At 40.2% G+C, this 26,137-nt stretch overlaps 1 protein-coding gene across 2 annotated transcripts in view; it reads right to left on the bottom strand.

Moving 5' to 3' along the window:
* The window catches only part of LRIF1 (ligand dependent nuclear receptor interacting factor 1), a 104,877-nt gene extending 79,369 nt beyond the window's left edge, over positions 1-25,508 (bottom strand). Inside the window, exon 1 of one of the 2 annotated variants that reach the window (XM_086933753.1) lies at positions 25,056-25,508. In XM_086933753.1, coding sequence (XP_086789879.1) covers positions 25,056-25,138 — 83 coding nt within the window. In that variant the 5' untranslated portion in view covers positions 25,139-25,508. The remainder of the gene's footprint in view (positions 1-25,055) is intronic. The other variant, XM_086933754.1, reaches the window with a different exon arrangement.
* Positions 25,509-26,137: the final 629 nt, after the last annotated feature.

The following is a 26,137-nucleotide window of genomic DNA, read 5'->3' as shown; positions in this document are numbered from 1 at the left end:
AGTTGACAACATTACTGCACTCGCTTATCTGGTCCACCACGCTCGGACACGCAAAAGCCCCCCCTTATTCGCCTGCTTTATTGACTATTCGGCGGCGTTCGACGGGGTAGATCGTGCAATCTTGTGGAGAAAGCTGGCCCAATGGAACATCAACCCAGCTTTGTTGAGGGCGATCCAATCTTTGTATCACAAAACGTGGGTAAGAATTAAACTCTCGAGGGACCATGCATCAGCAAAGATCAACACGGATCGTGGGCTAAAACAAGGGTGCGTGCTAGCTCCAATGCTATTTAATCTATATACAGCTGACATGCAGAGAGCCTTGTCTGGAGCATCACTGCATATCCCAAAGATCGGCGGGACAAAAATTCACTTCATGCAATACGCCGACGACCTGGTGCTCTTGGACCACACGAGAATTGGGCTACAAAAGGCGTTGACGGCACTCGCCGCATACAATGACAAAAATAAGCTTGTAGCAAACTTGTCTAAGTCCAAAATCATTATCTTTGGAAAGCACCCAAAGAAAAAATCATTAAAATGGCGGCTTGGCAACCTTTTGCTGGAAAGCACTCAGCGGTATACTTACTTGGGAATTTGCTTTCAGGAGTTGGGGCTCTCTAGCACACACCTAAAGAATATTCAAGGCAAAGGCAAATCTATAACCTACGCCATTTGCAAGCTGCACGCTTCTCTATATAGCCCGACCACAATGGCTATCCAACGTGTACTCAAAGCAAAATTAATGCCGGCCCTAAACTATGCACTCCAAGCATTTCCAGGGAATCTGCATAAAGAACTAGAAAAAATCCACTGTAGAGCCTACAAGAGATTATTCCATCTTCCGAGGTGTGTCAGAATTGGAGTTCTCACTCAATCAGCAATACTTGGAAGAGATGGCAGCCCTAAGCAAGTACTACTTTTTAACGACAACGGCCAAGGAGAATACACTTAAGGCAACACTGAATTGCATCTTCAGAGAATCGGGGAACCCTTGGTCGGCCACTCTCAAGGCGGCGAAGGACCAACTCAATCTTGCCTTTGAGTCTTGGAATCCCGAACATGTCAGTTACAGTGCCATCAAAAACTCCATCAAAAAACAAGTACGGGCACGGTCAATAGAATTGGACCTGGAGTCGCTGGCAAAAAAGAACCTACATGGGACCTTGGTCCTACCACATATCCTGCATAATCCCAAACATCACCTCAAGCAGGCCGTGGGCCGCGCAGCCCTTCATAAGATCTTAGCCTACAGATTACACCCGCTGCCTCTCAAAGAACTTTATGCCTTCGCCACGGCCTGCTCAGGATTTCGGGAATGCAGGCTCTGCAGGTACAAACGTGAGTCACTGGCCCACTTACTATTTTGTTGCCCGGCCCTGCGCGCGGCCCGCAATCTCTATCTTAGGCCAATTCAAAGACAATCAGGACTCCGCAGGGCAAAGGAGGCGACCACCTACCTCTACACCTTGACAACGGTAAAGCACATGGCCTCCTTCGGAAAGTTCATTTATCAGACACGAACTCTGCTAATGGCACGGGAGGGCCTCCCCCCATAGAGACTTAGAAGACCCATGCCTTAATATGACCCTCCCTCATCGCCATCCCGCCCCATCGGAGGCACAAACTTCTTTGGTTTTAACTTTTGTAATTTTATAATTTTGTATTTTGTTTTAATGTAATGGTTTTGAGTAAACAAACAATAAAAAGAATTCATTCATTCATACAGGTTCAAACAGCATTAACAGATGGACGCAAAGATTACCTTAACTGCAGACAATTCCCTGAGCTCAAGAATGTGGTACTATAAAATGGCAGCCAAAGGGTTTGTGCTGCAGGGGGTTGAGCCTACTCTCCCAAGGACAAAATAAACCTCAAAAGTTGTTGTGCCTTGACACAAAACAATATTTCCTGGGCATGAGGCTATAGGACTTCCACACCCCTGACAAAGTATTAAATTATAGAATGTTTAGGAAACCTACTTCTGAGAATTCTGTTTTACATGCAAGATCTGGTCACACTGACAAAAATAATAATATACCCTTTGGGAAATTTCTAAAGAAAGGGGGAGTTATTTTTGTAGTTTTATATAGCACAAACTAGACCCGAAGATATCAGGTATCAGAGCGCTTTACATGAGCACCAGTTATGTTACATATGGTTATATTATTTTTTGTTAGGCACAGGGAGATTAACTGATTTGCCCAGAACCACAGGATGTTGAGCGTCATTGCCGAGGCTCGAACCCGGTTCCCCAGCTTCGAGGTCGACCGCTCTAATTGTAAGGCTAGATTGCAGTACATGCACTGAATATCATAAGGAGGAAATAGTTACTATGGAAAAATGTATGGCCAGAGGTTATAGGTTTAATATATTGGAGAAAGCCGCGAAGAAAGCCAACATGATACCAAGGGAAGAGTTATTAAAGAAAAGACTAAACCTATGAACTGTACAACAAGACAAGATTGTGTTCTTTCGAAACATAGCAATGGTAATGAAACAGTATTCAACAGCCTAATGAAACACTGAAATATTTTACATTCAGATCCGGAGTTGGCAAGATGCATTTCAAAACAACCTTTGCTAAACTATTAAAGAATCCCTACACTAAAGAGTAATCCAAGTCCTTGTGACACTAAAAGATTTATGCCTGCAGTAAGACCTTAATAGATGCGTCAATGGGGCTACCAGAGCCTCCAAAGGGATGTTTTTAATTTGTCGGTTGCAAACATGTTAATGACGATGCTAAAACACTTGCAAATATAAAATCATACCTAAACGTATGTACCTAGTCATTTATCAATTGTAATTTCACAAAATGTGTAGATACGATTCTGTGTGTATATAGGATGCACAACAAAGAAACTAAAGGAGAGATGGAAGGCAACAAATGAGGGCACTTAAAAACCATGGCACCAAATATCCTATGACTGTTTATATTAAGGATATACATTCAAAGAAGGATGTGTATAAGATTAAACTAACTGGTATAGAACATATTAGAGCGAATCGTAAATGTGGAATTAAGAATAGGAGCGAGGAAAAATACTGGATTAATAACTTAAAACTGTGGAACTGCGTCAGAATCTAGATAGAATAACATTGTTCGAACGAATCTGAAACCTAACCATGCTACTTACATTATAAATTTTATCATGACCTATTTTATCGTTATTATTTATTAGAATATAAACTAAAGTCACAATTCTTACTATACAGATTTTCTGTAATCCAAAAGCTTAACATATGTAGTGAGTTGTTTGGAGTTCCATTGACATTTCTGTATGTATTTAGAACATCTGTTCGCTATATCTTTTTGTGACTTTAGAGATATTATTTATTTGAATCAATATACATGAACCAAATGACGTATTTGCGTCTGTTTTGATCTTCAATGACAGATGTTGGTGGTTCCAGAAACGGATAATACAAATGTCTGGTTTTCAACTATTTCAGATTTGTGCTGTTGTCCCCCTCCCTTCCGCTTTGTGCCCTGATTAAGGTGTGGCCCAAGTCCAGGCCGAACACCGAAACGTGCGTTGGCGCTTGAAGATTGTCCCGCAATTTTTCCATCTTGTCTCTATTTCTTTTTGAGACCTTACGGGACCCGACTCATCTATAACAACTGTCAATTTGGCTGTGGTGCAAGAAGGGTGAATGAAGAATGTGTGAGTATGTGTGGTTCGACTTGATTGACTGAAGGGACGTGTGGGACTTGGGATGATGGAGTTGATTATTTATTATGTAATGCAAACATTGTCAATATTGCTTTTTGAATCGAAATTTGTAAAAAACTAAATAAATATGAAATTCTTTTTCTAATTAGGTCTCCCTTGATGCTATGATTAGGGCTGGTCTAGTGGATTTATGACTATTTGTGTAAAATTGGGACTCTATTAGAGCCTATAGATCTATCAGATTTAGGCAGATTTTCCTCTCACTTTATTGCAGGTGGTTCCAGACTGACCTTATTAATGATTCATTTAATCTGTACTATTTCATTATTAGTGAGAGGTACAAACTGATATATGGTCACTCTTTGTAGATTCCTTATTCTACAATAGAGTGGAATCTAGATTCAATAGAAAAAGTTCTTTGAACTTTTATTTTCATAAATAACTTCTATGTTAATTAGGCACAGGGGATTTTCTTCTGGCTACCACAGTGACTTACTTGGTGGCTCAGTGTAAATTCTTATTATGATATGGAGCCTATAAAAGAGTTCAAGCTCACATATCCCACAACATACAAGTTTATACGGTGTGAACTTTCCTTGTGGATCGGTCCGGGTTTGGGAGTATTATTTCAATGCTTGTGCATTTGGTACTAGTCATGAGTAAATGTACATTTTCTTTTTACCATTGAGCGATAGATTACATAATCAATGGAGTAGCTTTTTGATACACTGGAATACGTTTTTTAAATGTTTTAACCCTTTTAAATATGTTTGCGGTTAATACATAAGGTGAAACTTCTCCCAGATACAACATTGACTGGATGGGTGGCGTGGAGACTAAATATCTGGCATAATATTGAGCTCATCAATGGTTCAAAGTCCACATCTTTTCTCACACATGATTTAGAAATATCCTTGATTTTCTAAAGGAAGGATCAGTTTCGGTTTCGGATTCCAATGTCAAGATTTGGTGAATTTGACATTAGTCATGAGAGTATTTACATCTTTTACCATCCAGTGACTACATAAGTTAAGTACTACCTCGTTTTATATTGAATGTGTGACTTTTTAATTCATTAATATTTCAATCTATTTGCTTGGTACCGTTTGAGCAGACCACATAAGTCTTACCCTTAAGATAACCAACACGAATAATACCAGAAAAAATAAATGTTTACATCTGGTTTAGACCATGTAGGTTTGAAGTGTGACAGAAAAGAAGAGTAGTATAAATAGAACATGCATGCAAAACGGTTGCTTATGTTTATGCATCTTTGTACCGAAGACTCTTATGCCGAAAGACTGCATCTGGTTAGATATTAGTAGCTGTAATATATTTGGGTTAGCTTTAAATTAACATAGATACCAACATTGCCTCAGGATTTAAAATCTTGAGGTATAGGCTAATGACTAAACAGACTTGTGCTATATATTTTAGCTTTCATATACCGTAAGTAAGGGGAATACTTTAATTCTTAGAAACTACAAAAGACAGTACTTGTACACAATTTTATTTTCCACTCTGTACACAATTGGCAGGATGATTTATTTAGTGTTGGAGACTGCTCAAGGTTTACGGCACTCCAGTGCAACAAGTGTTAATTACACAGTCATATGTTTCCTTTCCAAAGCAGAGTGTTATATAGTCGGAAATTCTGGGATTATTGGCCAAAGTGGCGATATGTCACGCCAACCTTCATCGTAGGACGTTCATCAGCAAGGTCGTCCTTTTAAGGAAAAAAGGAGGTTGAAGGTTGATATTAAACCTGTGAGAGTCCGATAGTTTGATTTTATACAGACATTTCAAGATGGAAGCAAGAGACCTCCTCAAACAGCACGATGGTTTGAGTGGATTTAGAAGATGCGTACTTCACCACCCTGATTTTTGCACCACACAGACACTTCCTTCATTTCTAATGGAGGAATCAATAGTACGAGTTCCAGGCCTTACCGTTCGCCCTGTGGTGCTTCACAAAGCTGATGAAAACAGCAGTAAAGTCTCTCGGCATCAGGGGAATCAAGGTAATAGTCGATTTGGACAATGTGATTATTCTGTCCCAGAAGCAGTGCACAATAAGGCTGCCTTTATCCTGGGAAATTGGATTGTTGCAGGAATTGGGCTTTGTGGCCAATGTCACGAAATCAATCCTGACTTCTTCCCAAAATATAGAGTTTTTGAAGTTTCAAGTAGATCGGTGCAAGTTCAGTTACAGCTCCTGCTTCAGAAGATACAGAGCATCAAGATGTAATTGACATCAGAATCAACCAGAATTTATCATTGAGAACGTTGGCCACGATTCTGGGCTTTTAGGCTTCACCGATGTAGGTGATTTTCCCTGGGCCCTTGCGCTACAGGAATCTTTAGAGAGGGACGATCCAGAATTTTCACATGAGTTTGTCTGATTCAGATCAAGTGACTGTCGATGGAGGCTGCTATGGACCGGACATGGCGGCTGGAGCACAAGGAGGCATGCAATGGCAGAGCCATCTTGGACTGCCAGGCGGAGATAATATTATACTTTAATACCAACAGATCAGTCTAGACAGCCTGTTGCGTTTCAATGGAACTGAACCTTAACATACATTGTTTGGAGCTGTTGGTGGGTTCATTTGCCATCAGAACTGTATCATCTTAAAGTGCATAGTTGCATTCTCCTAAGGATAGATAAGATCTCAGCAGTCCGACACATTAACGAATTTGGTGCCACCAAATTGCAGATGTTAGAGGATAGGGCAAAGGAGTTTTGGTACTTCTGACTTCAACATCAAATTTCAGTGACGAAAGAACACATTCCGGGGTACCGGAATGCCACAGCAGATTGGGACTCCAGGTATGTGACAGGCAACAGCAGCTGGAGGCAACACCCACTGAATCGGATGTGGGGTCCATGCATGGTGGACCTGTTTGCAGAGGACCTGTTTGCATCCAGACTGAACACACAACTGAAAGAACTTCTTCAGTTGTAGGCTGCATCCTATGGTGATGACCATGGGTGCATTTCTGCAGGACTTGTTTGGGGATCGTCATTTTGAGTTTCTTCCTCCCTTGATGACTCCAAGAGTAAAAGCTCAAGTGACAAGACAGAGCTGGCGCTGACTCTGTTGACTCCGTTGTAGAGAATGCAACCTTGGTTTCGGGTACTCTTAGCACCAGCCTGCAAATCTCTAGTGGAAATTCTTTCCTTTCCAAATCTTCTCAGGGACACGTTAGGTCAGAGTGCTCATAGTGCAGTATTGGGACCTGAGAATCATGGTTTGGAGACGTTTGTGAGTTGATGAGAAATGCCAGGACTTTTCAACAGGCTAAATTTTACATTCAACAGACATGGTCATCCAGCATGCTTAAGAGATATTCTTCATCCTGGAGGAGATGGGTTCATTGGTTAAACAAAAGAGCCTGTACCGTTTGAGCGGCAAAAAACATACTATAATGTGTTATGAATGTTTTTGGACTGGTTGTTGAATAACATTGATTTTTCAATCAATTGTCGGCCAAGCTATGTTATTATGCCTCACTTGCTGAGGGAAGGTTTTTTGATATAAGCCTTTGATTTAACAGGTAGAGGGTTTTCTCCAGATATTGACTTGTTTCACATTTTCAAACGCACAAAGACAAATTTATGTTGCGTTTCTTCTCCTGTGTTTCCGAATAACAAGAAACTATGTGTGGTACAGTGGTTGAAAGCATATAAAGATAGTTCTAGGGAGTGCCAGAAAAATTGCAAGGCCCATTTGGTTATTGTACTCTAGAAGCCTATTAGATGGCTCTCATATGAAGCATGTACGGACACCTGGACTTTTCAGGTACATGTGCCACAGGGTGCAAAGGCATAAAAGCTTATGCCTTGGGTTTTAGGTTCGAAGAAATTATGAGAGTAGCTGACTGAAGATTGAGTCTACATTTAAAATGTTTTATTGTAAACCTATTCAAGATGTTATTTATGTTCTTCTGGGAGAGCTTTAAACAAGCATAATCTGCCTAAGAATACAAATATTTCTAGTTACTGTCTCAAGCATTTTTAATTCTATCAAGGACACAGAGGCGATGATTACCCTACTCACTGATATTGTGGTTATCGGTTTGATGATTTAATATGTACACTGTGAAATTAGAATCTCAATGGGGCGGCATCTCTTCCATGAAGACCGACTATAGGGGGATGCTCATGCTCGCCCACCAGTTTCAGTGGACGAATTTATAAAACTCAGAACTACCGCAGTGTGATTACAAGGTAATGACCAGATTTGGTTTGATATCTCCCTACCAGAGATTTCAGGTAGTGAAATTGGGGCATTGTGGAATCTGTATTCCGGTGAAGGCCAACTGACCCTGTTGGGCAACTTATATGACAGCTGAAACATGCTGACTTTTTTGCGGATAGGAGCATTACTGTCCTTTACAGATGTTTGTATCCTGGCCAGGAAATCCACAAATAAAATGGTTGTGGGAATATTCCTGAGCCAATTAAAACTGGCTCAGGAATATTCTTGCCTGGACCAAGCAAAAAGAAACATTCTGAGCATCTGAGTGATCCCTTGTTGATCTTGAAGTCCTTAAAAGGGTTGGACTTGCAACCCAGTGACATTGTGCATCCCCGGTCATCTAGTTAGTCCCAACACAACCCCTCCCCACACCCCCTCCATTACCCCTCCCACTTCCCCCAATTGAGGTAGCAGATTATGTACAGGTCCATATTAGGCAGGGTTTTGAGAAGGAGGTCAGAGCCCAACTCCGTTCAGAGTACCCAGAGTAGACCTTACAGGCAAAGATACTGAGACCCCGGAGGTAGACCCTACACATTCATGCAAAGGTATGCTAAACACCACAAGAGAGCTTGGCACAATTGCCAAGACAAATTGCTCGATATGACAGGTCCTCAGACAAAAATCCTCGGGCTTGCCTTTCAAGAGAAGGAATTTTCTACGCCCATAGACAGATGTCCTAGTTTGTTGGGCCAAGCCCTATGACAATTGAGCTATTTCAGCAGTACACAGGCGGTCTATCCTGATGCGCATTGCACCAAGTTGAACGAGTTAGACGCATCCGTGGCCAGTCTCATGGCCCATGTTCTTCTCTTAGGTGGGCCATTTGTAAAAGACCTTGCCAAGTTCTTGCCCACCTACAGTATCCTAGACAAGATCAAACTGCTCCTTAACTTAAGAGGGTGTTCAAGCAGACAATTTTTGGCAGGGCCGGGCGATTTAGGGGGCAATTAATGCTTCGGTTGAGAAATCGTGGAGGAAAATTATACCCCACTTATTAAATCGATTAAATCGGAGTTGAAAAGGTGGGATGGGCTACATCTGTCCCTGATCGGGAGGGTAAACGCAGTCAAAATGACAATGTTTCCTAAGATCCTGTATCTATTTCGAGCCATTCCTTTATTTTTGGAGGAGAAAAGTATTACAAGTCTGGAATCAATCTTAATTAAGTTTATCTGGCAATTTGGGAAGATAAGACGATCCACCAATTTGCTGTCTCTCCCCAAAGACAGTGGGGGCTTGGCTCTCCCTAATTTAAGGATTTATCATTGGACTTGTCTGTTGACACAAATGTCAGTGCTCTTTCAGTCTGAGTCAAATGACAACGACCCAATGGTAGGAGTAGAACACCCTCCTTCCATATTTGAATTATTGTTAGGTAGAAAGGCTCAGGGGTTAATGGTATGTGAAACAAACCGCAAATTCTTCAAGAAGGCAAGATTTAAGATTATGGATGGCGTCTGGAGAGTTTGGACGGTTTGCAGAAAGCACTGTAATATTCCAAAAAACAATTCATACTTACAGATTTATAAATCCAGCCTTCTCTCAGCAATCGAAGCCGACAGAACTCTTAAAATATGGAGAGAGCTGGGCATTAAAACCCTGGGGCAATTGATGGACGGAGAGGGAGTAGTAACCTTTGATGTTATACAAAGTAGATATGGTATCCCAGATAATCATTGGTTTGTTTATACACAAATAATTTGTATAATGAAGGCGCAGAGGCCAAAATTGTTACCTCCTGACGTCTGTCCCTTATTGGAGATGCTTACTAGAGGGCGCAGCAAAATTAACATTATATATAATATTCTATTATCAGAGATCAAAGATGATGTTGATAAGACCGAGGTAGCCTGGACAAGAAAGTTGGGAAATCCTGATGTAGATGTTGATAAGGCCCTATTACTGAATAAGAAGATTTTTAGAGCTACAAACTTAAGGGCCCAGCACTACAAGACAGTGTTTAATCTTTATTACACACCGGCAAAACTATTTTCTTGGGGGGTCAGGACGGATGATACATGCCCAAGATGTGGGAATAGGCAAGCAGACCTATTACATATGTTTTGTAATTGCAATCTTTTAACACCGGTAAAGAAAGAGATTGAAAAATTTTGGGGGGGGGGGGGGGGGGGCTGCTAGGACATAGGATTGACCTATCCCCTACCTTAATGATTCTGGGCACGGATTCTGAACTTAAACTTGGGAAGGAGGAAGAAGCTTTGATCTTTATATCTGTGGTGGTGCTTAGGCTTCTGATCTCTGCCGGCTGGAAAGATAGTGTGGCCCCCTCTTTCCAAATGTGGCTCACCAGATTGCTTGGAATACATAATATTGAGTCTGCATTGTATGAACTTAAAGGAATAAGAACTCGGGACTTTGGAAGAAGACTCTGGGCCCCAGTCACAGACTGGAGGAAATCAAAACTGTAAAAAGCCAAAATGTGAAAATGTCTTTTTAGAGCCTGTTATTAGTTCTCGATTAACCGATGAAGATTGATTATTATGATTATTATGAAATAGTAACAGGATGTAATCATTATGAAATTGGTTCAGCCGTATTGTATAACTTGAGCTTATATTTATTGCCACATAATTTATTGTATTGTCTAGTCGTGATCTGTTTGTTAGTGACTTTGTTAGTGTCTTTTTGTTAGAACTGCTGCTTTTATCTCCGGATTTTATAAATAATGTTTTATATCAACTGTAATTGCACTTATATTCCCAATAAAAAATAAATAAAAAAAAGATATATCATGTAAATAAAATCACTGGAAGCAATGAAGAAACGAATGGATTAATACGTAGCAAAAGAGCAAGTTTTGGAGAAATAGTAGGTAATATATTTAGTGCAATGATACCTACAGTGGGAGTGGCTCTGAATACGCGTGGAATTTGCAAATTGTCAACAGTTGTGGATCGGTTATCAACTGACACTGCTGGAGGGTTCTTGATGGTCAATACCGAATTGGTTGCGATCAGATCAATGGTTTTACAAAATCGACTTAATCTTGATAATTATTAGCAAAAGAGGGCAGAGTCTGTAGAATGTTGAAAGCGCAACATTGTTGCACTTACATACCTGACAAGAGTGTTGAAATTAAAGGGTATGTAAGAAATTACACATTTAGAAAAAGAGCTCAAACCACTGGAGGTTGATAGTGCATGGAAGAGACTGACTGATGGTCTCTCCTCAATAGCTGGATTTCTAACGTAGGGAAAAGTTTTGTAGGTAGAATACTGATGCCAATGGTGGGAATAGGCCTACTGATTTTAGGGTTAATAATTTGTTGCAAATGTCGTAAACACAGAAAGAGTTATACAGTAAATGAAAGAGGGAAGAAAAGAAATTGCAATGAAATGGAGCTTGAAGAATTAAATGGCAAAATGTATAAGAAAATGAAAACTTTTCATTTAAATAATGAGAAGAATCCCAGAAGAAAGATTGAAGCAATTGAGTTGGGTGAATTGTGAAAAGTTGGCATCTGTTTTATTAATTGGTGAGGATATAAAATATCATCAAAGAGGGGATTGATGGAGCAAGGATTCGCACATAACGAGACTTGCTTGTACTCAACCCTCTCGACATGTTAATAAAATTAAACATGTTTGTATTACTAATACTGCATTACATTCCATACGAGGGAAGCTTGCATATGTGCTTTTACTAACTGTAATCCCCTTGCATTAATATGGCTTCTTTTACGCTGGATTTTCTACTGCGCATGCGTCTGTCATACTCATGTGACATGAGGTACTCTTTGCTTTGGAGGGAAACTTTCGCATCTGCGCACTAGAACTAAGATGGCGCTCTGTGTTACAGCATGCATGAAGCTTGCACTGCTGCTTTTGCTAAGCTGTTTGTTCTGCTTAACCTTAACGCAATAGTTAAAAATAAATAAATGGGAATAGAATAGAGATAAGTGGTATACAGTGAATTCTTTTATTCTGTGTTCTCAAACTGTTTCTTTTCTATTTTTACATATAAAAACGTTTGGGCCTGACGAGAACCCACTGCATCCATTTTGAACATGCGCACAAGAAACTAAGGGACGCTTCAGAAATGACATTGAATGATTGCCAAAGAACAGTCTCATCCAAGATGTGCCCGGGAAGCTAACCTTTTACCCCTGTCGAATGAAGCTCATGCATACAATGTATTTACTAAGACAACATTCATTGTTGGGTGGAATAAAGATGTCATGAGAAAAATAAATTGATGGGCGGGAACAATATTTTAAATATGACATACAGAAAGTGTCATTTTGGTATGGTGTGATGACCTCTCCTCATATTTCTGTCCAATCAAAATTGGGGATCCTTACGCTTGCAACATTGGGGGGGGGGGGGGTACACTGACCCAAAAAAATAGTATAACTAGCGTAGGTTTAGCAAGAGAATTTGTTTGACTTGTCTGAATAGCTGACCTGTCACTGACCCAACGCACTCAATCGGTGACCAAGAGCAGAGGGCTGCGGAGCACTCTGTCAGAAGATTTGGTAACCCAATCGGGGTTCTGGGAAGCTGAAGTGCTGGCGAAGCACTTTGTCGGGGAAATCGATAACCCAATCGGGGTTTGACTGTTTGCTGCAGAGAGGGAGTAGCGCAGGCGTTGCAACTTAACTGCAGGTGCCAGTCTTTACCTTTGGTGGTCCTGTCTTGATCCAATTTGGCTTTACCTGTCCCGATTCTGAATCTGCACCTGCAAGCCTACTGGCGACTGAAACTTTCGGGGGTCTGTCCTTTAAACTAACCTGTGACCAGGGTTAGTTCTTCGCACCATTTCTAGGTAAATATAAATTTATGTGGGTTCGTCATTGACTTGTTTCTTTCTCTCACCCTCCCTAAATGTTACATATTTGATAATAGTGCTTGAATGTTCATGTTCCTTCTCTTTACCCTTCCTATTGATAAAGTTTGACATATGTTGCCTTTTGTTAAATGCTTAAACATTTTTTTTCATATATGTTCCTTTTTTTTACCCTCCCTATTGCTAAATGATCGAAATTAGTTTAAACATCTCTTGCATAGTTACATTTTGATTCTGATCTTAATAATTGAAAGTCTTTTGGTGTTTAACCTGTGGATCATGATCATTTAAGAAACTTGCAACAGGACAGACTTATACGATTCGTTTTTCGCGTCTCTGGCGCTTTTAGGCTACCTGTAATAATACATCCATCTACGAGGTATCGTTCTTGTGCACGAAACCACGAATTGTGCGCTACAAATAAAATCAACAAAGTACCTAACCATCTCAACTTTGTCTAGTCATAAAATTGTCACCCAACCAGAGAGTGGTTTCACGGTGTTTACACAAGTGACTCATTGTTGTAGGTCTAGTTCTCATGGCGGGAGCCCAGTTCTTATTGGCTGCTAGCCAAACGTCACTTAGAATGTTGGTTCCCTACTTAAATGACGTCAGTGGCACTGTACGTGAGAATGCTGTGACCTTCCTCTCGACCTGCTTCCTTCCCCGCAAGCTCTTTACTTATACTCATAAATAAATATTTATATATAAAATCACTTCCTCTGTTCGTGTATGATTACTATGACACTACAATGGCGACGAGGGTACGGGATGCGAGTTAAGAAAGACGAGCTTGCGGAGGAATAAAACATTTTCTGCTTTCAAGACAACTTCAAGGCAAGTCTAGTGCTACTTCATTTTAATGAAATAAGAGTTCTTGTGGTAATATTATTCCATTTTCTTCTTTCTAACTTCTGGAGATTCGTGACGTTCGACGAGTTTCTTCGTGCGTGGTTTTGCTAGTGATACGTAAAGCAAACCAGCGTAAAGTTCATCAATTTCAGTACATAATTTCTTCGACTTCAGTTCATAACTTCTTCGACTTCAGTTCATAACTTCTTCGACTTCAGTTCATAACTTCTTCGACTTCAGTTCCATTACTTCAGGCAAGTTACGTATGAATTCGTTTATTTTGGGATGTGAATATTCACATTAAGAAGGCAATATGTGTGTTTCTAGGAATAATCGTTGGTATTGTGAGGAGAATTTCTTCGATTCCTGAATTTCTTCGACGGCTGTCAGAGACTTTCAGACGTATTCGTGGGTGTGTGAGGAGAAGGTTGCAGTTACAGGTGACAGTTAATTAACGTTCAACTGTCAGAAAGCAGCTGTGAAGAGAGAGATACGTCATCGCGCTCTGTGTTCAGTGTAATCCTACAGCTAAGGTATTGCAAGACGTATTACGTCATAACGTGTACGTAAGTAGCCATCTTGGTTTCTTAGCTTTCCTGCATTCAGACTGATTACAAGTGCTACTGACATTTCGTGGAACTTTATTAAGTGAGTGCGAGGTAACGTAAAATCGTTTCTTTAGGCATGTCTAATTCGAAGTTAGTTTATATTTTCTGTCCTTATCTCACTCGCATAGAAGTTTTAATGGTAAGTTTTTCGATGCTGTACAAACAAAGTACTATTTTGTTTTGGTCTTTAGTACTAGCCAGCCGGGTATTAGTTAGAAGCCGACCTAAATACCTAATTAAGAGATTCAATCAAGAAAGGGTCGTGATGCTTGATAGACACTGCGTAGCTGTAACGAAAAGATTAGTTTTGGAAAATGTGGTAGAGTTTATTGGTAAAGTAAAGGAGTTAGCCTCAAAATGCGATTTAGGAGACCTGGAAGTTAGAAACATTCACGTTCATGTTTTAATATTTTATTTCATTCGCAAATTTCAAAAGCAATTAGGTGTCAGTAAAAATCCAACATTGTCCGGGGTGATGGGTATTGAGCTATTGTTTGAAAACAGAAGATTTTGCCGATGCGGTAAGTTTTCCTTCTATTGGGAAAGAATGCACAAAATGCAAAGAAAAGAGGGTCATTTAGCAATTTTGCATAGGAATTCAGCCTAAAATGCGACGTTGGAACCAAAATGAGTTGGGTCAATGTTTTAAATGATATACATAAGTTCCATTTTTGTTTTAATTTTCGTTACGGGTGAAAATCATATTGAGGATTTTTATCACATCGTCATTAAGGCTCTCTGTTCATATTAGGGGTTCATGAGCATAGTAAATAGCACTGTTTGTATCCCTTCTGCATAGGGGTTGAAATGGTTATGGTAATGGCCATATAAATTTAGTGCATCAGGAATAATTTGACTCACTATCTGAGTATACTCATAGTTGTATATTGCAATAATCTCGTAGAAATAATTTCGAGTTAGGTCCACGTTTTCTTACACCTATATTTTTTCTCGAGCAGTAGGAGTATAAGATACGTAAGAGGTAAGAATATAGTAGCACGTGGTGATAATGCTGTTTTGATGTTATACTGCAACCAGGATCTAATGCTCCAATTTACGTTAGGTAAAATTCTAAGATTTCTGACAATATTCTTATATTTTTTATTAATAGAAGCTGGATTGTCATTTTATTGTGTAAGTATTTTCACTGTTCAATGGTTCGACCAAAGGAATTAAGTACATATTTTCAAAAAGAAGTGTTACCAGGTGTTCCTTATTTTTAGCATAAAAGTTCAAGATTGGTGATCTGCATAAATATACTAGATAATTTTTACCAGAACAAAGGAATATCTACGTGTTTTTACCTAGTTATTTCTGTCTGTTAATGTATTTCCATTTGCAGTTGGAATAGTACTCTAATTGGATTTGATACAGTTCTGGACTTCCTAAACTCGTACTTTTCCACTAAGGAGTACACAAATGAACTACATGTTTATGTCTAATCTTCCAGTCGAGGAATTTGGCAAGAAAGATCTGTTGGACATATTGAGAGAAAGAATCGCTTCTTCAAAAACGGAATCCATATTCCGTGGCACACCACCGGCCGGTTAAGTTTTCTACAACTCTATCATGGACAGTGCCACTGAGTCTCTCTTTTCTTGTTTATTAAGGTATAAGATCTGGAAACATGTCTTCCTATGATTGTTTAGAAGTTCTTTACAACATATTGATGTGATTTATAACATCCAGTTTAGATCAGTTTAGTCAGTAAAATTGTAACAGGTCATTGGTGGGTCTAGTAGGTTTTATACAATCCCTCCTCCCATCGGTTGCCTGGCATGCACCCACACTCGGGTGTATTGGTAGTTATATGACGTAATTGGGGTTCTGTGACAGACTGAGTGGTTACCCCCGTAGTCACGCCTCCATCCACATACTTGATAACTTATTATTCTACACATATAGGACCAATATTTGGGAGTTCATGTGGAGATAGGAAATGAACTGTTAATTATTTCTTTTATAAGAGGGATAGTCGTGGTTAAGCCCATGTTATTAAGACGTATTACATTATTTACATATTATATCATCAGTTGCGGGTCAGCAATCGATACATAATGTTTGTATAAGATAGTTATTAGGTCATACATGGGCTTAGGCCTGTGATATAGGAACTGTTATGGATATCTTTGTAGCATAAAATGTATAGCACATTCTAGGTAGTGTATAAACCTGTTATCATTGTGATTCCCTTTTCTTGTTCCCTTAGAAACACTGTGTTCCTTTAATAGATGTCTTTATTCACTTTACCTACACCCATTCTATGGTTGTTAATGTGAGCATATCAGATAATATCATCTTCAATCTACAGCCGAAGTATAAGGTGAAGACTGTAAATGGTTAGATAATAGCAGTGCATTTCACTTTTCAAATGTGTCTGAGGATCTAACACTTTTGGTGACATCTGTATTACCTCCACCTCCTCTTTGCCTTTTAACCTTTCCCCGTGGTTCATCAAGGTGTCATAGCATCCTATCTAGGTCTTGCACCTCTCCCATAGTTCCCAGCACTTGGAGGACCATGCATTGATGTATTTCTGTTCATTTAAGAAAGGGAGATGTTGTAGGTCTAGTTCTCATGGCGGGAGCCCAGTTCTTATTGGCTGCTAGCCAAACGTCACTTAGAATGTTGGTTCCCTACTTAAATGACGTCAGTGGCACTGTACGTGAGAATGCTGTGACCTTCCTCTCGACCTGCTTCCTTTCCCGCAAGCTCTTTACTTATACTCATAAATAAATATTTATATATAAAATCACTTCCTCTGTTCGTGTATGATTACTATGACACTACAATGGCGACGAGGGTACGGGATGCGAGTTAAGAAAGACGAGCTTGGGGAGGAATAAAACATTTTCTGCTTTCAAGACAACTTCAAGGCAAGTCTAGTGCTACTTCATTTTAATGAAATAAGAGTTCTTGTGGTAATATTATTCCATTTTCTTCTTTCTAACTTCTGGAGATTCGTGACGTTCGACGAGTTTCTTCGTGCGTGGTTTTGCTAGTGATACGTAAAGCAAACCAGCGTAAAGTTCATCAATTTCAGTACATCATTTCTTCGACTTCAGTTCATAACTTCTTCGACTTCAGTTCATAACTTCTTCGACTTCAGTTCATAACTTCAGGCAAGTTACGTATGAATTTGTTTATTTTGGGATGTGAATATTCACATTAAGAAGGCAATATGTGTGTTTCTAGGAATAATCGTTGGTATTGTGAGGAGAATTTCTTCGATTCCTGAATTTCTTTGACGGCTGTCAGAGACTTTCAGACGTATTCGTGGGTGTGTGAGGAGAAGGTTGCCGTTACAGGTGACAGTTAATTAACGTGCAACTGTCAGAAAGCAGCTGTGAAGAGAGAGATACGTCATCGCGCTCTGTGTTCAGTGTTATCCTACAGCTAAGGTATTGCAAGACGTATTACGTCATAACGTGTACGTAAGTAGCCATCTTGGTTTCTTAGCTTTCCTGCATTCAGACTGATTACAAGTGCTACTGACATTTCGTGGAACTTTATTAAGTGAGTGCGAGGTAACGTAAAATCGTTTCTTTAGGCATGTCTAATTCGAAGTTAGTTTATATTTTCTGTCCTTATCTCACTCGCATAGAAGTTTTAATGGTAAGTTTTTCGATGCTGTACAAACAAAGTACTATTTTGTTTTGGTCTTTAGTAGTAGCCAGCCGGGTATTAGTTAGAAGCCGACCTAAATACCTAATTAAGAGATTCAATCAAGAAAGGGTCGTGATGCTTGATAGACACTGCGTAGCTGTAACGAAAAGATTAGTTTTGGAAAATGTGGTAGAGTTTATTGGTAAAGTAAAGGAGTTAGCCTCAAAATGCGATTTAGGAGACCTGGAAGTTAGAAACATTCACGTTCATGTTTTAATATTTTATTTCATGCGCAAATTTCAAAAGCAATTAGGTGTCAGTAAAAATCCAACATTGTCCGGGGTGATGGGTATTGAGCTATTGTTTGAAAACAGAAGATTTTGCCGATGCGGTAAGTTTTCCTTCTATTGGGAAAGAATGCACAAAATGCAAAGAAAAGAGGGTCGTTTAGCAATTTTGCATAGGAATTTCAGCCTAAAATGCGACGTTGGAACCAAAATGAGTTGGGTCAATGTTTTAAATGATATACATAAGTTCCATTTTTGTTTTAATTTTCGTTACGGGTGAAAATCATATTGAGGATTTTTATCACATCGTCATTAAGGCTCTCTGTTCATATTAGGGGTTCATGAGCATAGTAAATAGCACTGTTTGTATCCCTTCTGCATAGGGGTTGAAATGGTTATGGTAATGGCCATATAAATTTAGTGCATCAGGAATAATTTGACTCACTATCTGAGTATACTCATAGTTGTATATTGCAATAATCTCGTAGAAATAATTTCGAGTTAGGTCCACGTTTTCTTACACCTATATTTTTTCTCGAGCAGTAGGAGTAGAAGATACGTAAGAGGTAAGAATATAGTAGCACGTGGTGATAATGCTGTTTTGATGTTATACTGCAACCAGGATCTAATGCTCCAATTTACGTTAGGTAAAATTCTAAGATTTCTGACAATATTCTTATATTTTTTTTTAATAGAAGCTGGATTGTCATTTTATTGTGTAAGTATTTTCACTGTTCAATGGTTCGACCAAAGGAATTAAGTACATATTTTCAAAAAGAAGTGTTACCAGGTGTTCCTTATTTTTAGCATAAAAGTTCAAGATTGGTGATCTGCATACATATACTAGATAATTTTTACCAGAACAAAGGAATATCTACGTGTTTCTACCTAGTTATTTCTGTCTGTTAATGTATTTCCATTTGCAGTTGGAATAGTACTCTAATTGGATTTGATACAGTTCTGGACTTCCTAAACTCGTACTTTTCCACTAAGGAGTACACAAATGAACTACATGTTTATGTCTAATCTTCCAGTCGAGGAATTTGGCAAGAAAGATCTGTTGGACATATTGAGAGAAAGAATCGCTTCTTCAAAAACGGAATCCATATTCCGTGGCACACCACCGGCCGGTTAAGTTTTCTACAACTCTATCATGGACAGTGCCACTGAGTCTCTCTTTTCTTGTTTATTAAGGTATAAGATCTGGAAACATGTCTTCCTATGATTGTTTAGAAGTTCTTTACAACATATTGATGTGATTTATAACATCCAGGGTGTATTGATAGTTATATGACGTAATTGGGGTTCTGTGACAGACTGAGTGGTTACCCCCGTAGTCACGCCTACATCCACATACTTGATAACTTATTATTCTACACATATAGGACCAATATTTGGGAGTTCATGTGGAGATAGGAAATGAACTGTTAATTATTTCTTTTATAAGAGGGATAGTCGTGGTTAAGCCCATGTTATTAAGACGTATTACATTATTTACATATTATATCATCAGTTGCGGGTCAGCAATCGATACATAATGTTTGTATAAGATAGTTATTAGGTCATACATGGGCTTAGGCCTGTGATATAGGAACTGTTATGGATATCTTTGTAGCATAAAATGTATAGCACATTCTAGGTAGTGTATAAACCTGTTATCATTGTGATTCCCTTTTCTTGTTCCCTTAGAAACACTGTGTTCCTTTAATAGATGTCTTTATTCACTTTACCTACACCCATTCTATGGTTGTTAATGTGAGCATATCAGATAATATCATCTTCAATCTACAGCCGAAGTATAAGGTGAAGACTGTAAATGGTTAGATAATAGCAGTGCATTTCACTTTTCAAATGTGTCTGAGGATCTAACACTTTTGGTGACATCTGTATTACCTCCACCTCCTCTTTGCCTTTTAACCTTTCCCCGTGGTTCATCGAGGTGTCATAGCATCCTATCTAGGTCTTGCACCTCTCCCATAGTTCCCAGCACTTGGAGGACCATGCATTGATGTATTTCTGTTCATTTAAGAAAGGGAGATGTTGTAGGTCTAGTTCTCATGGCGGGAGCCCAGTTCTTATTGGCTGCTAGCCAAACGTCACTTAGAATGTTGGTTCCCTACTTAAATGACGTCAGTGGCACTGTACGTGAGAATGCTGTGACCTTCCTCTCGACCTGCTTCCTTCCCCGCAAGCTCTTTACCTATACTCATAAATAAATATTTATATATAAAATCACTTCCTCTGTTCGTGTATGATTACTATGACACTACACTCATCTTCACTTTGAGGGGGTGGGTGGGTGGGCCGAAATGCATCATGTCACATGGCGACGCAAACACTAGCCTACATTTGGCAAGAAGGGAGGGGAACCCAAAACACAGAGGAGCGTCCACCATCCTCAACAGACGGTGGCGCTGTGCTATCGCGTGAGGGAAATAAATGAAACTATAGGCTTCGAGAGGCAGCTAGATAGCTCAGTTTCGAGATTACAAGTATGGGGCGATCGATGGCTACATCGTTATAGTGGTACCAAGACGCCGCAGCAGTGCATTCGTGAGAGATAAACACCACTGCTGTCACTCTAGTCCGTGCAGAGCGAGCAACCAACCAATGTTTCCACAGTACATCAGAATAGCGGTGGGGGGACACGCCCACTGAAGCAGCCAATCGGGATCCTGAATATGGAGCTGTAGACGTTGGCAACATTGTGAGTGGCTCTCGCAAACTCGAAACCAGCCAATACCGAGCCACACACTGATACTGCACTTCCGGGTCACAGACGTCACAAACCTGAACCAATGAGCTACAGCGGCAGTGTCTTGTGCTGAACACGAAAAATATTAAAGGACAGCGCCCAGAGGGGACTATTAAAAATAACTGACGCTTTCGTTGTACATAGATTTTTCACCTGAGACTCGCATATTGCCGAAATGTCATTGTTGCGGCATTCGGTGAACGAGGGTTACATTTTTTCCAGTTTTCGCGAACTCAACCCGAAGTATTGGAGAGTTTTACACGAACACGAGTTACATCAATACAAGACCACATTTATTTTACGGCAAGGGGTAATGAAGGGATGTTCCGAGATTCACAGAATATTGATCGGACAACGAGACCAGCTCTGATGGCTAGTAACATCATTTTGTCAAACACGAAGCAGAAAAACACCTGGGAACGTGTCCAATTCTAATACATTTTTTGGATACCCAACATAAAATTCTTTAACATACCAAGAAAGAACGAACATATTTAAACAAAAATAATGTGGATTTTCCGTATCTAGATTACAGAGAAACATACAAAATGCAATTTGAAAAGTTAATAAAGTTCATACTGGCGATGAATGTTTCTCTCAATTGGCAATTATGTAGAACTGAGGAAGAAATAGTGCTCAAAACATTTCAAAAGGCTTCCCCGACATGGATATTTTTAACCCTTGCCTATCAAAAAGCTTTGCATATCGAGGTCCTCGATAACAGTCTCCAATGCAGAAGTTTAGAGTTAGATGCACGGTGCTGCCCAGAGGAAACAGTACGTGTCGTCCACATTACGTTTTAAATTACTGATGCAGGTGCGCCAAAAGCACACTGCGTTTGCGCTCATGTGCTCTTCATAGGCCAGTGGTTTCCCTCGTCTCACCGCCTGTGCCCTACAGAGCCTACACCCTGAGGAACCCCACAAAATTAAGTGTCATCACTAGGTGATCATCAGGTGTTCCTCATAATTTGGGGAGCAGATCACCTAGCAAGCCATCGCATTTCTAGCAGCGCACTCTGGATCTGAGCCTTCTCACCCCCTTCTTTGCAAGTGGGCCTAGAGTCATGTTAGGAATGTCCTCCGCCCCCCCCCCCCTCGCCCCCCCTCAATACAACCCTAAATCATGCTTACCTAAGTTGAGATTCTCCGTCGCATGGCATGTACATACCAGAGGAGATAAAGTAGGAAGTCCTTCATTTAAACAGAGATTGTAAATTACAGGTTTATCCCAAAACATGCACTACCCTGTGGGGCTTAAACGTGCAATTGGCACATCAAAAGCAACACAACTGCGACCCGTTCTTATCTACATGCAAGAAGCTATTAAAATGGGTTAGCTGAATCATGTACTAACGTTATTGTTTTGTTCGTGTCAGCATTACAAAAGGACGTGTTTGAATGTTACATGCGTTGGGAAAGAAAACAAAAGCAGCTTTGCTCAAAATCAAAAACACTTTAAGCAGAATAAATGAAGCCAATGAAAAATGCTAACATATGACTTTCACCGTATTGTCTCTCACATTCAATTTTCCGGTTCATGGATTTAGTTTCCCTGATGACGGGCATGCAATTGAGGTCGGAGCCACTCTATAACCAAAACAAAATCTAATGGCGTCACTGTTAAATGGTAAAGTTGATTCTAAGAGCACAAGTCTCCCCTCTAGTGGCGGTACTAAATACTAGCATAAACTCACCGAAATAAGACCTGGCATGAGAACAACCATTGGCACCGCAATTCTCTCAAGAGGATGCCAAATGCTAATTGATCTCCTAGTAGATATGTTTACTCAAACAAGTCATCAGGGACAATGCTTTCACACATAAAACCTTTGATGGAAAAATAACACAAACAATAGGTTTAGCGCACCGAGCGCAGGAGTAAAGGACCCCAATCTAAGACCGGATACTTGCACACATACATTCACCACTGGCAGCACGAACTGCCGCTGTGCGGGATAATGGGCATACATTACCTGCATGTTTTTTCTCATGTAAATAGTATTTTGCATATTTTTAAATCACCCATATACTCTCAATTCCTGTAATATTTCAAAGTGCACGTTATATGTAGTATATAACTTCATTGTACACTCCTCTTTACACCCATACATTTTAGCGCCAATTACTTTCCAAACATTTTGCACTTTCTGCTTACACGTTACAGTTATCTCCCACATATACACCTGTGTTGCGGTACAGCGCTATAGCTGGTAAAGAAGCCGGCTTCTAAATATTATCAGATCACTGGACTATCTTCTTGAACTATTTTTATTATCAACCTGGAATAAAACACGGTTATAAACTGTTCTGTTGTAGTGTTATATAATGATTTACTTTGCCCCTGAAAACTTTACTTTTACTCTGTAGCTTGATAAATCGTATTTTGATGTCTATGATGTATTTCTCTTCCATATTTTTCACTGTTTAGTATACAGGCTCCTTTCACAATATCTAACTGTATCATCGTCTGACATTTTTCTTTACAGCTGCGCAGTAAATCAGAAGTTGTCAATCACAATAATCCAAACCAGGGCAAATACCCACGAGTACAAAACACTAATAGACCCAAAGATTAAAGGAATCATCTTCAAACCTCTTTTTCACAGTGCTTATTTTTTCTACAAACCACAATTGTCATAGATGCGAGGGCGATGCCTAAGAAAGAAAGTCACTCTGCATTATATTATTTTTTAATAAATAAGGAGACGGTGCTAAACAGATATCTTTAAAGAACATGTGGTGTGTCGTCCATGCTATTAAACACAATCAGAAATTCTCAAAGATAAGACGAAAATGTTGAATCAAACCTTTGCTATAATGGATGAAATGTAAACTAGTAAGTGCAAGCAGTGAAAATGACAATATCTGCCAAACAGTAGAGTGGTCACGTGGAAACCAGAGTACATTTTACATTAACAATACGAACACCTAAGCTTGATAATTGTTGTTCTAATTCCGAACTCAGTCAGAATATGTCAAAAAGGCTACTCAGTGTAATATCAAAGGATGTCTGAAATGTGCAACACATGTTGATCATGAAACAAATATATAAAATTTTCTATCCGACAAGGATGCTCTCTAGGAGCAGCATTTCCACCCTCTTGTGAAGTACACGTTTCTACTTTAAATATGTTAGAGGTGGAAATGGCCATAGTCTAAAGTCGCAAGGTCTCCATCACTGGTTACGCAAAAAGTCTTTGATTGGAACCCGGGAACTCCATCTCAAGCCAATAATTTAGCTGCTGTATACACTCTACTGTTGCGGGGCATTTTCGCTAGCACTATGCAAGACCAGAAGGGATCCCGCCATACTGTATTAACAACCAGTGCAAAGCATAACGGATTTAGATGGGATATTTATGGCAAAGCACAGCTGCAAGAACACTTAACCTTCTACTACCACCATGTGAGACACTTGTTTTGTTTCGGTGCGTGTAAGTTACCACAATTCCAGGACAAAATGATGGTTCTTCTTAAAATGTATGGCATACTACAGATAACTGAAAACATTTCCATACCTCTCAACCTAATGAGTTTACAATGAGGCAGTGTTTTCTTTTAATGCTACTCATGACTCGCACTTCTGTTTAAATTGAGCAAGTACCTGCTCTCAGCAGGCAATACTTTATTAAGGGGAGAGTACTACCACTTCTCCGAAACAAACAGGCAGCCTAGAGTAGTGAGTACCAGCACTTCTATACTTCCATTTCAAGTACTGCAAAGAGGGTAAAACGAGATATTTACTAGAGGAGAGTCCGCTTTTGTCATGGGTATTTTACTCAAGGCAATGAGGTAAATAAAAATGTTTAAACGGTTAGGGAGTTTTGTTGAGCTAGTGGTCCCACTGAGGTCTACAGGAACCACCTGTAATGCTGGGATGGATAAAAAATGGCTTTAATGCAGATAACACCCTCCAAGTGAGGGCGAGATGAAACATATACCCTAACTAGTATGGTGATGAAGGTTATTTAGAAAACAGCCAACATGTTGAGGCAAATACATATGAATTCCATCTAAATTATGTTCTTTTGATACGTTTTGGGTTGCAAAGATTCACCTTCCCTTCATACAGAGGGTGGGGGTAGGCGGTGGTAACAATATACGAATTAGGACTTTCAAAGCTGCACAGGTGAGGGCCAATGACCATAACATGGGCGACCTGTTGCCATTTTGTTCACGCAGCGCCTTGTGACTCACCTTTGGGCGCTGTCAGGTGCTCTGGGAGGAGCCTCGGTCGGTATGCTGGGCGGCGGGGCCCCCACCCGCCTGAACTGGCTCATGTCGAAGTGGACAGCAGATGGCTGGAGAGCGCCGCCCTTCACAGCCTCAGCAGCAGGTGGCGCTGTCCTCGTACGGACGGAAGCTCCTGGAACGTGCCCGCTCCTGCGAGGAAGCGCGCGCAGGGGCTCCTATGAACATAAGGACGTGCAGTGGGAGAGCTTCAATGTCTGAAGAGCTGTAATTCGGGCGAAACAAACAATTAGAGCCGCCAGCTGCAGCTTAATTCCGCCTCGCGCGGTGGTCATTTTATGCTGACCCCGCCCCCACCCTCAGCGCGAGCTGCTGTAGATTTATTTCCCAGAATCCCTCGGGGCGGGAGCGGCCCCTTCTGTTTTTACGGCTGGCCAAGTCAGAAAACTGGGACAATAGAGCCTTTCGCCAGTAGGAGGCGCAGCGCACGTCACATCACTGGGCGTGGCTTCAGTATTTTTTCTGACTAGAAACCCAAGCAGCAGTTACTGCGGCTGCGCGATCCACATCGTGTAACGTTGAACGCTCTGTGAATGGCTAGTGTCCGTTGACAGACAGCCAATACGAGGTTACATCCGATTTAAGTGTTTCCGGTTCACAGAAGCTATTGAAACGGCCTTAGTATGAAAAGAAATGTTTTTAACCAGTCACACGACCCCTTTTAACGTCCAGTCAGACTTATAATAGAACAAAACGAATACTGATTCAATTAGAAGTACTTCAAAACATTTTTTATTACAAATTCACATATCTCTTGCATTTTCAGTGTTCTGAGGGGCACATTTGACCAGTTTTTTGACATTTAGGACAGTCCTGCCAAGTATCACGCGTTATACTAACGCATTTCAGTGTGGTGATCCGAATCACCGCACTGAAATGCGTTGTCACGCATATCTGATGTCTCAACTGTCATTAAAGCCCTGGAAGGAAATACGTGTGCGGTAGCTATCAGCAGTTGCCAGTGCCTGTGGCTGCGTGCGCTCCTCCCTCAGGCTTGGGGCACTCCGAGTCCCGTCTGACCGCCACTG

This window comes from Lissotriton vulgaris, chromosome 8 (assembly GCF_964263255.1).
Source record: "Lissotriton vulgaris chromosome 8, aLisVul1.2, whole genome shotgun sequence".
Lineage (NCBI taxonomy): Eukaryota > Metazoa > Chordata > Amphibia > Caudata > Salamandridae > Lissotriton > Lissotriton vulgaris.
The sequence above is the reverse complement of the archived record's forward strand: the minus strand, read 5'-3'. Positions and strand labels throughout refer to the sequence as shown.